Source organism: Rhinatrema bivittatum, chromosome 6 (genome assembly GCF_901001135.1).
Source record: "Rhinatrema bivittatum chromosome 6, aRhiBiv1.1, whole genome shotgun sequence".
NCBI classification, from domain to species: Eukaryota; Metazoa; Chordata; class Amphibia; order Gymnophiona; family Rhinatrematidae; genus Rhinatrema; species Rhinatrema bivittatum.
This window is the reverse complement of record NC_042620.1, coordinates 101,652,079-101,666,729: the sequence shown is the minus strand read 5'-3', so window position 1 is coordinate 101,666,729 and position 14,651 is coordinate 101,652,079. Positions and strand designations below refer to the sequence as shown.

The window sequence follows — 14,651 nt, the reverse complement described above, 5'->3', positions numbered from 1 at the left end:
AAAAGCCAAGCTTTTTAAATGTTATAGATTTTTTAGATTTATTTCTAAATTGTCTTCTTAACAATTTTGAACTATGAATCTTTTTCAATTAGTGTCATTTTATAATCGCCCACATAGATTCAAAGTCCATTACCTGCAGATTTTAAACCATATACTTTCTCTTATTTTTTTTTCAATTTGTATTTGTATTCTGCCTTTCATGACACTCTTTGAACATTATTCCATTAAAACCACCTGCACATATTTACACCTGCTAATGTGTACAAGTAGATTTTTCATGGAAAAATCTAAAATGCAAAAGTTTGCCTGAAAGTTCAAACCCTTCTCCAACCCTGTGCCTTGGGATGCCGCTGCTCACTGTGGGTAAAACTACATTCATACAGACCATGCATGTGAGCATTTACTCGATTATCAGGTAGGCACTTTTGTACAAGTCAATTTCTGCAGCCAAAGCACTCTTTTACTTGAATAAATGGCTTTAAAAGCTACCCTTTTAATGTATTTTATAATTTGCTAAATTCAGAAGCATCTAGAAACCAGCAAGAATGTACTATTTTCATTGATCCCAATAATGATTCTTCACTTGTTATTGGAAATGCCTACCTGTTCACTGAAATGCAAAAATGATTTATTTCCATTCTATTTCACTGCAGCTAAACTGATTGTAAACATATGGCTGTATTGTTTTGTTGGTTTTTAAATTAAAGATAATGGAAATGATAGGCCCCTGTTTCCTGGCTATGAATTTGTATTTGTTTATTGCACACACTGGTGACAAAAACTAATTCTTGTTTACTGGTGTAACTTTGTCTTGCTGTACAGGTCGTTTTTACAGACTGGAAGGGCAACGAGATCCTTTGCTTTGTGGTAACAGTACAGATGCGGGGTAAGTGTTCAGAATCTGCTGCCTGATTGGAGGAGCAATCAGATAGGAGTTAGCAATCTGTTCAGAATCTGCTAGGGAGTTAGCAGTCTCTGTTATAGTTGTGGGTGGATCCTTGGACTGGTGGCAGATGACCATGCCCCCGGGGGAAGATCCCAAAAGGGACCACCGGTCAGGCTCAGAGTTTGGAGACAGTCACACACCAGTTCTTTTATTAAACAATATATTGAACCACCAGAGGTGGCAGTAGTGAGCTGGAAAGCCCAGCTGGGCTGTAGTCCCTCAGATACTGGAACAGCGATCCCTGGAGGCTGAGCTGTAGAGAAACTGAGATATAGGCCTAGATTTATCAAAATGCGGTACCCCATTTGAGATCTGCTTAGTGATAACAGTTATCAAAAAGTAGAGAGAGAGAAAGAGGACTGAATAAAATGGGGCAAAAGACAGTTGTAAGGATAAAAGAGCAGGATAAAATTTAAAGCACAGATTTGTCTTCAACTGCATGACTCAAATGGGCCCAAATGTCTTTCCTGACTTTTACTCTTCTGCATCCCACAAAGGTATTTCCATTGTTCCAACAGGCATTTTTGTCCTCCCACTGGCTTCAGGTACACTAATGTATGAGATTCCGTGAAGTCGGCTGCTCTACCCCTAAAATATAAAACAAGTTAACTCTAACATTGCGCCTGGAAACTTGTTACCTCATTTTCTGGAAAAAAGTAAAAGCTTGGCTTTTTAACCAGGCCTTCTGTAGACTCCGCAACAGATGTTCATCCTCTAATACCTGCCCACCGGAAATCTTCCTGACTGCAAATCCCATAAAGTTTGCCCACTTCTGGGCTACCTCTATCCAACTGGTTCTTAATATCTTTCACAGCATTGGTATTTAACTTATTTCTTAACTATACACATGCAATTTATACCTAATGTACCTGCTTCCATTACCTTACTGAAGCGCTAAAAACGTGTGCCCAAACCGGACGCACTTTATTTTTAACAAGCGCAGAGTCTCCTCTCCTGGGTGCTTGATGCTGCCACGCTAAAAAGGCCGTGCTAGGGATAAATTGTGTGTTCCTTGGTGTCCTTTTCTTAACCTGTGCACAGCCACGGGTTAGGAAAATGAATGCTCATAATTTGAAAGTCTCTTTTCCTAACCTGCCAGCTCTGGGGCTGACATTAATTTTTGAGCATAAAAACGTGCGCATCCAGCATGCAGTAACTTTTTACATTGGGCATACTAGCTAATAGGGATGTGCAGACAAAAAGTTTATGTTCATAAGTCCATAAGTCGAAAAGGGGGGTCAATTTCGGTCAATATGGACATATGGAGAATTCCATAAGTTGAGTCTATGTCCATACGTGCACCGGTTCCCTAAATAAAAATTTAAACCCCTCACCCTCCTTAATCCCCCCCCCCCAAGACTTACCAAAATTCCCTGGTGGTCCAGCGGGGAGTCAGGAAGCCATTCCTCTATTCCTTTGCGAGGAGCACGTGACGTCCGCGTCACGTCGGAGTGACGCGGCTGTCACGTGGTCCACCGCGGTTCCGCTCCCGGACCCCTCGTTGGACACAAACGGAACTTTTGGCCACCCCTACTAGCCTCATCGACATGCATTTACATGTGATGAGCATTAATAGCTATGCACTGGTTTGAACGTGGATTTTGGACACGCTAATCCCGGTATTGCATTGGGCATAAGTCTAGTGCATCCAAAACGCGCGTCCAACAGCTCGTTCAGTGGCGTGCTGAACTTTGCACCCGATACTGCATCGGCCTGCTAATGTACCCCACTTCTTTTATATTTACTTGCAAACTCCCACATATCTGTATTTCTTATCTATATGTATCCATTACTTACTTACTGTCTTGGGCCGACTTTTATGAAAAGTTAAAATATCAAGAGACCAATATTCTGGCACTAGTTGGTAAACATATCTAGCTAATTTGCCTAAGATCTAGCTAATTTGGCTGAGATACTCAACACTGCTGCCACGCCACTAAACATATTCTCCTATTTTATAGCTATTGGATACATTTATCAGGTTAACTATAGGATAGCCAAATAACTTACTAAGCTGTTTTTCCCTTGACACAAACAGGTCAATTCAGTAAAGTCCGCGGGAGAGCGGGCAAATGCCCGCTTTCTCGGCGCACGCGATTCAGTATTTAAATTAGGCCCGGCGGTAAAAAACGGGCAAAAGGAGGCGCTAGGGACACTAGCGCATCCCTAGCTCCTCCTTTTTGACAGGAGCAGCGGCTGTCAGCGGGTTTGACAGCCGATGCTCAATTTTGCCAGCGTCAGTTCTCGAGCCCGCTGACAGCCATGGGCTTGGAAACCGGACACCGTCAAAATTGAGCATCCGGTTTTCGACCTGATAGCCGCCGGCCGACTTCCAATTTTTTTTTTATTTTTATTTTTTACATTTTTTACTCTTCGGGACCTCCGACTTAATATCGCCATGATATTAAGTCGGAGGGTGCACAGAAAAGCAGTTTTTACTGCACATTTTACTTTCTGAATCGCGCGCGAGTACCTAATAGGGCCATCAACATGTATTTGCATGTTGAGGGCGCTATTAGGTTCGGTGGGTTGGACGCGCGTTTCCCGCCCCTTACTGAATAAGGGGTAAGGGAAAACGCGCGTCAAAGGACGGGTTAACAGTGTGCTCCGTTGGAGCGCACTGTACTGTATCGGTCTGAGAATGAGAAAAAAAGCTTTAGTGAATTAGGCCCTAACATAAGGCTGAAACTCAGTTATCCAGTTAACCCCTAGATTCATCCTTCTGCTATATTTTTAGCAGAATGATATGTTGCGAAAAAAAAGATACTGGGCAGCCGGCTGCATCGCGGCGTTGCGGTTTTGCCCGCAGCGCTGCCAGGAGATAACTCTGCCCAAACCCCGTCCACATTCCTCCTCTTCCCCTAATTTTAATAATGCCGCCGTGATACTGGCACATCGCACAATAAAGAATGACCCTATAAATTAGCCAGATAAATAGCTTTGCCCCAGAATGTCCCCTTCCCACCCCTTACTTCTCCGGCTAACTGATTAACTGGATAAACAGCTAGCTTAATGGTAGCTGCTAAGTGGCCGGCTATTCATCAGTGCCACTTTGTTGGCTAAATCAGAACTAAAGCAGTTAAGTGGCACTGATTATCAACCTCCACATTTTTATAAATAGTTTTGCAGTATGTTTTTTAAATGACACATATTGTAAAGATGAAGACATAGGTAGAAGAGATATGGAAAAGCAAATTGCATCACATTATTCTCACTGATTTTATTGAACTGTTCTATAATACACAAATATGAAATGACAAAGAATTTCATTCTGATATCTAAAATGCTGTAGAAAGGCTGGTCCTATTCCTGGACAGTAGGATAATTTAATATATGTCTTGGTAACTTCGTAATAAATAAATGCATTTGCTTAACTTCTTTCTGTTTTTTTTTATAGTCAGTGTCCTGAAGGATATATATGTATGAAAATTGGTAAAAACCCTGACTATGGTTATACGAGCTTTGACACGTTCAGCTGGGCATTCTTGTCTCTGTTCCGGTTGATGACTCAGGACTACTGGGAAAACCTTTATCAGCAGGTAAGAACAAAGGGCAGTGCTTTCACTTGGCTTTCACTATTGTAAAATGTAGTAATAATGTTCTAAATCCAAACCACTGAAGTGCAATTTAGCAAGATAAAGTGTATTGTTAATCATAATATAGTAAATTGTGGCAGATAAAGACCAAAAAGGCCCACCTCATCTGTCCAGTAGTGATTTTATGTGCATTTACCTAACGTAGATAAAATTCCCACATGGAACCCAACTCCCAACCCCAACCCCCAATCCCATTGTAACCCTTCAGGATTGCAACTGCTGCTCTGTGCAGGTTACCTTAAGCCAGGAAGGAGCACAGTATAGCCATCAATGTTCCCTCTAAGGATTGGGTTGCTTTGTGCAAACATTTTTGCTTGTGAGCAAACAAATATGGTTTCATTAACCCTTGAGCACTATTTTCTCTGATGCAAAAATTTTTATCAATTTTAATGCCACAGCAACACCATCCTAAGAGGGAACATTGGAGCAGCATGCACACAAACCTTCTTACATATGCATACTTGCATGTTCACTCTCATACTCTCTCACATATTCACACTCATTCTCTCAAATACACATACTCTCATGCCTCTCATTCGCTCCCCAGAGTCTCTCATGCACATGCACACACACTCAGTTCTCCTCCTCTTCCACACACACACACACACACACACACATCTCAGTAACTGCGAACCCTTCACTGCCAAACACTTTGAGAAGTAACACAAACCCCTAAAAAAAAAAAGACACCTAGAACCTTGCCATACCATACCATACCTGCACTATCTCAGGACTCAGCCTTATCTATGACATGGCAGTAATGCAATTATACAATGCCCTAGAACACTAATACATCACCTACTGCTTCAAAGCCCCACAGAAAAACTACATGCCAGTAATCATACTGCACCTCAGTCACACATGTAGAGCACAGACAGAAACTTACCCAATACAGAATAAGGGACTACAAATTAGAAACAGAAACAGGCAGACAAAAATAAAATGGAAAGCCTGAGAAACCAGATTCTGAACAGTAGAATACTGAAGAAAGAACAAAATATGAATATGTAATGCACATACCCAAAGATAACATATGCCAATCACTAAAAATTCAAAATAATTTTTTTTACCTTTGTTGTCTGATCTTATTTCTCTAATCGGTTGGTTCCAGGCCTTTTTTTTCCACGTTCTCTTTTTCGGTCTTTTCCCAATACCTTTTACAGGATCTCTTTTTCCCTGTTTGTACCCAGATCAGTCCAGACTCTGAGGTTTTGCCTCCCTTCCAGCAGATGGAGACAGACATTTTTACAGCCACTGGCATATAACCTGGTGTAGCACCTGCAGTCCCTCAGTATTTCTCTGTCTCCAGTAGATAGAGGAGGTGCAAAATCTGCAGTTCTGAACCTCAAAAAAAAAAAAAAAGAAGAAGTCTGAGAAACTTCAGTGAGTGGATAGAAGATTCCCTGCTAGGAGGTTGTCAAGTCCTGGTAGGATCGAACAAGCAGGGGTTGGGGACCCTAAATTGCTCTTAGTGACCTATTGGAGACGAAAACTGGTGGTCCAGTTCCCTCATCTTCAGGAGCCTGAGGATGATTACTTTGCCACTCTTCAGTTAAGCTTGCTTCCTTTTTTGCCGTGCTCTTTTTTCTGCCTGTTTATAGTTTTTTCCCTTATAAAGTTTAGAAAAAAAAAAAAGAAGAAGAAGAAAGGAAGTGGGACAGATAGGCAGTGGGAGATCGGGTGGTTTGATTCTTCGGATCAGCCGTGCTGAGAAGCGCTTTGGGGGTTAGTTGTTTCTCTGTTTCCTTCTCCCGCTTTGCTTCCTCGGCCCACGTGGTAACCGCTGTGTCTCTGAATGCCTCGCAAGCTTCGATGCACCGTTCGCGAGTCAACTTCCCCAAGTTTGTCGCATGCAGGCCGCTGTGTCCGATGCCTCACCATCAGTGAGGGCACATTGGGAGGGGCCCACGGCTACATCTCCCCGGCAGCGCCAGTCTGGCAGATTGAAGGCTGCACGGAGTGAGACTGAAGCTCCTCTGCTGCAGAGCACAGGAACAGCGGCCATTTTGGGGACCTTCGCACCTAAGGCATCATTTTATGGCAGGGAGAGGGGATCTCCCACCTTCGCTTTCACTGGCTCATTTAAGCCCTGAAGAAGCCCATGGGGCCCACGGGGGGCAGTCTGAGGGGGAGTCAGATCCTCTAGACGAGGAGCCGGATTGTTTCTCCCCCTTTTCACCTGAGTTTGTGCTCTTGATGCACAAAGCTTTTTTAGTCAAGGGTTGGCCCTTTCGTAAGCGACGGGCCACTGATCCTCCCAAGGGGAAGAGATCTAAGCTCTTGGGGGCCCTGGGGACCACAAGGGTTCGGCAAGTCCTGTGCCTCTGATGACGGGGAATTTGGAGGGGGTCTCCTCCGAGGATTCTGAGGAGGAATTGCCTCCAGTGGTTGGCGCCTCAGACACTGATCCTGATCGGGGCCCGCAGGACCCGTTTGAGGAAGCAGAGTCGGTCCAGTCTGTAGAGGGCAATGATACCAAGGAGGAGCTGGGTCCTTTGATCCCGCATGTCGTAGGCATAGCGGCTCCCCATGTCTTTTTTGACCATGAGGAGGTAGATCCAGTGATGGTGGGCCCAGCATCACTGGATCTACCCAGCAAGACTTTTCCTTTTTATAATTTGGTGCAACAATTGGTGGTCAGGGAGTGGGATACTCCAGAGACTGGCCTGAAGTTGAGCAGAGCTATGGATATGCTGTATCCACTGCCCGAGGACACTTTGGAGTTGCTTCGGATTTCGAAGGTGAATGCCTCTGTTTTGATAGTTACAAAGAGGACAACCATTCCACTTATGGGGACTGCCGCTCTGATGGATGTGCAAGGTAAGAAGCTTGAACTGCATCTTAAAAGGATTTTTGAGGTGTCTGCACTGGGCATTCGTGTGGCTGTCTGCAGCAGTTTTATGCTTCGAGCATCTCTGCGGTGGGTGCAACAGTTACAAGGACATGTGGATATGTCACCCATGGAGTCTCAGCAGGCAAATCGTCTGGAAGCTGCTTTATATGACCTCATTTATACATCGTCTTGAATGATGGTTTCTGCGGTTTCCGCCAGGAGACTTCTTTGGTTCAACTAGTCTGCTGATTTGTCCTCAAAGGCTGAGCTTGGGGCATTGCCATTCAAAGGCAAGCTTCTTTTTGGTGAGGACTTGGATCAGCTGATTAAGCTGTTGGGAGAGAATAAGGTTCACAAATTCTGGAGGACAAGCCTAAGGGGTCTAAGGGATCCTTTCAGTCTTGCTACTGGTTTCAGGGACAAAGGCGCTTCAGGCAAAGCAGAGCTCTGGTTACTGGTCAACGGCAGGCCTCGGGGAGGTTGAAGTCCTGGACTGAGTCCTTTTGGACCCACAGACTGGGCAGGAATGGCTCCAGCCAGGGTTCTGCAGAGATAAACCCTCACAATGAATGGAGGCTGGCCCACGCCTCTGTCCTGGTGATAGGGGGTTGTCTTTCTCATTTTTATGAGGAGTGGGCCAAGATCACATCAGATCGGTAGGTTCTAAGCATGATAGAACATGGTTATGCTTAATAGTTTACTCATCTACTGCGAAGCCTCTTCATGGTGTCTCCTTATGCCGCCATGGTATAGAAGCGAATCATGCTCCAGACTCTCGATCGACTGCGTCAACTAGAGGCCATAGTTCCTGTGCCTCCACAGAAGCGAAGAACGGATCGTTACACCATATATTTTGTGGTACCCAAAAAGGATGGGGCGTTCCGCCCAATATTGGCTCTCAAAGTTCCTCATTTTCGAATGGAAACTTTGCATTTCATCATCGCAGTGGTTCGAAGAAGAGAGTTTTTAGCATCCCTGGATCTGACGGAGGGGTATCTGCATATCAGGATACCAGACCATCAGAAGTATCTCCGGTTCATGGTCCTAGGAGAGCATTTTCAATTTTGCGCCCTTCCGTTCGGCTTGGCGTCAGCTCCCTGGACCATCACCAAAGTGATGGTGGTGGTAGTGGCGGCAGCCCTCAGGAAAGAGGGCGTGCTTGTACACCCATATCTGGATGATTCAAGCAAAGTCGGAAGACCTGTGCAAGCAGGAGGTGGAGGTAGTGATATGCTGCTTGCAGTTGTTGGGTTGGATAGTGAACTTCTCCAAGAGCCAGCTTCTCCTCTCCCAAGTATTGAAATTTCCGGGAGCACATTCCGATACCCGAGTGGGGAAGTTTTTCTCATGGAGCAGCGCATGCTCAAGTTACAGTCCCAGGTATGGAATCTTTTACAGGCTCGTGTGCCCATGTTATGGGACTACTTACAGCTCCATGGCATCTACCTTGGAGCTCGTTCCCTGAGCATTTGCTCATTTGCGCCCACTTCAACAGGTGTTGCTATCCCACTGGGATCCAGTATCGGAACAGTTTAATCTTCCCCTACCGCTTTCCGATCCAGCAAGGTCCAGTCTGTCATGTTGGCTTTCTCGCCGCCATTTGAGCTGAAGAGTAGACTTGGAGGTTCCTCAGTGAATGGTGGTGACTACTGATGCTAACCTCTCTGGTTGGGGAACAGTCTGCCAGTCCCAGTCAGTTCAAGGTCAATGGACGTCAGAGGAAGTGTCATGGTCCATCAATCGTCTCGAGACAAGAGTGGTGTGGTTAGCACTCCAGGCGTTCTTACCTCTGTTGCACAACCATCCGGTCAGGGTTCTATCCGACAATGCAACGACAGTGGCCTACATCAACTGCCAAGGGGGGACCAAGAGTCGAGCAGTGGCTCAGGAGATGGAGATGCTCATATGTTGGGCGGAGCAGCATCTGTCTTAGATAGCAGCCTCCCACATTGCGGGATCCGACAATGTGCAGGCCGACTTTCTCAGTCAACAGCAGGTGGATCCCAGAGAATTGGAACTCATTACATGCAGATGGGGTGTTCCTCATATGGATCTAATGGCGACTCAGCAGAATGCCAAGGCTCTTCAATTCTTCAGTCGCAGGAGAGAGTGAATGTAATGAGTTCCCAGAGAATGGGAACTCATTACATGCAGATGGGGTGTTCCTCATATGGATCTAATGGCGACTCAGCAGAATGCCAAGGCTCTTCAATTCTTCAGTCGCAGGAGAGAGTGAGGAGCGGAAGCAGTTGATGCCCTGGTTCTTCCTTGGCCAAGTGACATTCTCATCCAAGTGTTTCCGCCGTGGCCTTTGGTAGGCAAAATAGTCAGGACAATAGAAGTACATCCAAGAAAGGTAATCCTGATGGCTCCAGAGTGGCCTTGGAGACCTTGATTCATGGATTTGGTCAGTCTGGCACTGGACGGTCCTTTGAAGCTGGGTCATCTTCCAAACCTGCTTCATCAGGGACCCATATTTTTAAATCAGGCAGATTGCTTTTGTCTAGCGGCTTGGCTTTTGAGAGGAAGCGATTAAGAAAGAAGGATTATCCTGAGGATGTCATTACTACTCTGCTTCAGGCACGAAAGACTTCCACTCTTCTGGCGTATGTCAGAGTGTGGAGGATTTTCAAGTCTTGGTGTACTGATAAAAAGATCGATCCAAGGTGAGCATCAGTGGCGCAGACCCTAGCTTTTCTGCAGAAAGGGTTGACAAAGGGTTTATCTTTCAACTCCGTAAGAGTTTAGGTTGTGGCTCTTGGCTGTTTTCGATTTATGTGCAGTCAGATTTATGTGACATCTTTGGCATCACATCCAGATGTGGCGCATTTTCTCAGGGAGGCAAATCATTTGCGGCCTCCTTGTAGGTCAGTATGTCCCTGTTGGAGTCTTAATTTGGTTCTCAAAGGCATATGTGCAGTGCTGTTTGAGCCTCTCAAAAGGGCTACCTTAAAGGATCTCACTTTGAAGGTGGTTTTCTTGGTCGCTATTTGTTCTGCCAGAAGGGTCTCTGAACTCCAAGCCCTCTCCTGCAGGGAGCCTTTCTTACGGATCTCAGATTCGAGCGTCTCATTGAGGATGGTTTCGTCTTTTCTACCTAAGATGGTTTCAGTGTTCCACTTACGTCAATCAGTGGAACTTCCAGCTTTTTCAAATCTGGAGCCTGGAATGCCTCATGCTAAAGATCTAAAGCATTTGGATTTCAGACGCGCCTTGTTACATTACCTGGAGGTTACTAACAGTTTCAGATTGTCGGATTCCTTTTTTGTGCTATGGAGTGGTGCGAAAAGGGGTCAGAAGGCTTTGAAACCAACGATTGCGCATTGGTTGAAGGAGGCCATTGGTTCTGCTTACTTTTGTTGCAGTTGTCCTGTCCCAGAGGAGTTAAGGGCTCATTCAACCCAGTCCCAGGCGGCCTCCTGGGCAGAATGTCAGCTAGTGTCCCCGCAAGAGATTTGCAGGGCAGCAACTTGGAAATCTTGCATACCTTTGCCATTGGACATTGGACGTTCAGGCACCGGAAATTGCTAGTTTCGGAGAGAGTATCTTTCGAGTGGGACTCTCACAGTCCCACCCAGGTTAGGGAAGCTTTGGTATATCCCAGGAGTCTGGACTGATCTGGGTTCATACAGGGAAAGGAAAATTGGTTCTTACCTGCTAATTTTTGTTCCTGTAGTACCACAGATCAGTCCAGAGTCCCGCCCACAGGGCATGTGGTTTTGGAGAGTCCACTTGATCTGTCTTTTTTCCTGTGGTCCCCATTGTCTGAAGAATGGCACAGGTTTTCTTTTTCTCTATGAGGTTTTTAGATTGTTTATGATTACATGTTGTTTTTTGCCTCTGCTCGTTTGAGAGGGGTTGTTTCTAAAATTTGTTAGGGGTGATTTACTGTATCTGCTTGGGTACATAGTAATACTGAGGGACTGCAGGTTCTACACCAGGTTATATGCTAGTGGCTGTAAACATTTCTCTGTCTCCATCTGCTGGAAGAGAGACAAATCCTAGGAGTCTGGACTGATCTGTGGTACTACAGGAAAAAAAATTAGCAGGTAAGAACCAATTTTCCTTTTTTCTCTGTTTCTTCTCTCTCTTCCTGTCTTCTTCTCTTCCTCTCTCAAACACACACTCAGGCACTCATTCTCACACACCATCTCTCTCAAATACTCTCTCACACACATATAGGCTCCCACTCTCACATGCTGTGCCTTACACACAGCTCTCACTTTCATATGCTCTCTCTCTCTCATATATACACACCAGTTTTCTCACATGCTCTCTTACACTTTCACACACAGGCTCTCTCTCACATGATCTCTCACACAAACACACATGCTGTCTCTCACAAACACACACATGCACTCACTCTCACTGGCTGCCTCACACACACAAACACCCAGGCAAGCTTCCATTCATTCTCACACTGCTCCTCCCACCCCCAGGCAGGCTTCTATTCATTTTCACACCCACACACAGATCCCCAGGTAAGCATCCATTCATTTTCACACACATACACACACACACACACACACACACACATATATATAGATTGAGAGACCCCCAGGGAGGAGCCCAGGCAGGCACCCATTCATTTCCTCTCACACACATGCACACACACACACACACACACACACAGATTGACAGTCACCTCAGGCAGGAACCCATTTTCACACAGACCCCCAGGAAGGCACACATTCTCACATCTCATATACCCACAGAGACTCCCCAGCTGGGCACCCATTCATTCACACACACACACACACACACACACACACACACACACACACACACACACACACCCCCAGGCAACATCCCATTCATACACATATTTAAGGAAGGCCTCCTCTTTCTTTTACCTGGAGCCTCTCTCACTCTGCTGCTGCTGTCACTGCTCTGAATGACTATTGGGGAGGAACCAATCGCTGCTATTGACACTGAAGCCCGTACTGCTGCCTCCTCTGTGCAGGCCCTGTTATATTAAAAATTTGCGGGGCTAGCATTTCCTTCATGCTGATCTCATGCATTGCGTGATCAGCATAGAGAAAGTGCCACTTTTGTGAATTTTTAATACTATGGGTCATCCGGAGCTATGGGAGTCTTGTCTGTGCTTCGGGCCGTGGTGGAATGAGCTCCACCACGGCCCCTCTGGTCTTACTGCACGGGGATAGAAAAGTTGAGCGTAGCCTCCAGAGAAATTGTGCGTGGCTCCGCATGCGCGCAACTTAGAGGGAACATTGGCAGCCATATCATTGCTTCCCTGGGCTGCAGCCATCTCTCAGTGAAGATTGCCCAGTGCTCTAGATCCTCTGTGCTTAGCCCATTCTTTTCTGAAGGCTGCTACTCCTCCATGAGGGCATTCCAGACATCCACTACCCTCTTTGTGAAAAAATACTTCCTGATATTGCTCCTGAACCTACTTCACTGAAGCTTCATACAGCTTCCTTTCCACTGAAAAAGCTTGGCTTCCTGTGTATTAATACCTTTCATGTATTTAAATGTCCATATCACATCCTCCTATCTCGCCTCTCTTCTGGGGTATACATATTGAATTTCTTCAGTCTCATTTCATAGGGCTTTAGATACAAATCCCACACCATTTGTAAGGTACTTGTCCTATTATATATAGTCCTCCCGATGAAGCTTTATTATCAAATATCACAAACATATCTTGCTTGCTTGTCCACTTCTGGCTGGTGTAATACTTCAGATCACTGAAAGGACATGCCCGCCCGACACTGGCAGTGTTTTGACACATTGCGTCTGCGTCAGAGGCCGGTGGACTGGATAAAACATATAGAATGTCAACAATAATGTACCCAAGATCAGTAAATCAGCATAAGCTTGTAGTACTTACTAGTAATAAGGTTCCCACGCCTTCCAACTGCCGTCTCACCATCAGATGGCGTTCGACTTTACGTTGTCCTATTTAAATGGTAGCTGGCCAATTCTGCAACAAGAAGTACTAGAAATAGTCGCACAAACATTGGAGGCGGTTGAGGCGCGTAGTAGGGTCCCCTCGCATTTTTTGGTACAGCTTGCCTCCATTGCAATTTAGAATTTTTTTTTTACATTTCAGAGACAGTTTTACCTACAGAGTAAAGGATCAGCTATGGAAGCCACAATGGCTCCCATCCTAGCTAATTTATATGTTAGGTCATTTGAACAGAGGTAGCTACCAGACAGTCCATTTAAGAAACATATTCAGTTATGGAGACGTTTCTTAGATCAATCACGTAACAAAGGAGAGAGGAGAATAAACTCACTCAGTACATCTAACAAACAATTTTTAACAAGACTATTTTGTTGAAAGTAAATAACCCAACAAATGACAATATCATACGAGATTTTTTGCTCAAATGATGTAATCTGCAGCCTCTCACCACGCAATGGCGCGTCAGCGTCTCACGCTGACGCGCCATTTTTGAATCCCAAGAGAGAGACCTTTAAGCTTGGTCCGGGGTATACAGAATATATTGGCCTGAATTGAGAATTCACATTTCCCCTGAAGAAGACTGATACTTCAGTTGAAACATGATTCATGTTCAGCAAAGCACTGTACTGGCTTGATTGAAAACATTTACGGCTAAGTATTCTATTTTTGGATTTGATATTTAAAAGAACGTTCTGTTCTAAGTAAGATTTAATATTTAAAAAATTTTTGGAAATTTAGAAGGTTAAGTAAATGGTTTAAATAAAGGTATTTGGTGGGTGGACAAATGACGGTAAATGATTACAACAAGCAAGCTCTGTGAGCTGACAACAGCCTGCGACCCATTGCGTGGTGAGAGGCTGCAGATTACATCATTTGAGCAAAAAATCTCGTATGATATTGTCATTTGTTGGGTTATTTACTTTCAACAAAATAGTCTTGTTAAAAATTGTTTGTTAGATGTACTGAGTGAGTTTATTCTCCTCTCTCCTTTGTTACGTGATTGATTTAGGAGAGGTAGCTGCTTCATCAATTTTTGACGTTTCTTAGATGACATATTTATGATGTGAGTTATCGTAAATACTACTTCATGTAAGATCCAATGAATATAGCAGGAAGCAAAAATCAAAAAAATAAAACGTGCTATATGAGAGAATCCTGAATATGATCAAGTTGTACCTTCATACGTAGCTGCAAAAATGTGGCTATCGTGTCTGTGAGCCGATTACTATCAGGCTTTATAAATCATTAGGTACCTTGATCTTTTTGGTAATTTTTGCCACGCAAATAGTGTTCACATAAATTGTGGTTGCATTCACTTACATCCACTTATTTACCTGTACTTGATTT

General features: G+C 44.7%; 1 protein-coding gene across 9 annotated transcripts in view; it reads left to right on the top strand.

Annotated features, from left to right (window-relative positions):
• The window catches only part of LOC115093628 (sodium channel protein type 2 subunit alpha-like), a 523,144-nt gene that overhangs the window by 82,975 nt on the left and 425,518 nt on the right, over positions 1 to 14,651 (top strand). For all 9 annotated transcript variants that reach the window (XM_029605666.1, XM_029605660.1, XM_029605661.1 and 6 more), the window contains exons 7-8: positions 823 to 886; positions 4,344 to 4,485. In XM_029605666.1, the coding sequence (XP_029461526.1) occupies positions 823 to 886; positions 4,344 to 4,485 (206 nt within the window). The remainder of the gene's footprint in view (positions 1 to 822; positions 887 to 4,343; positions 4,486 to 14,651) is intronic.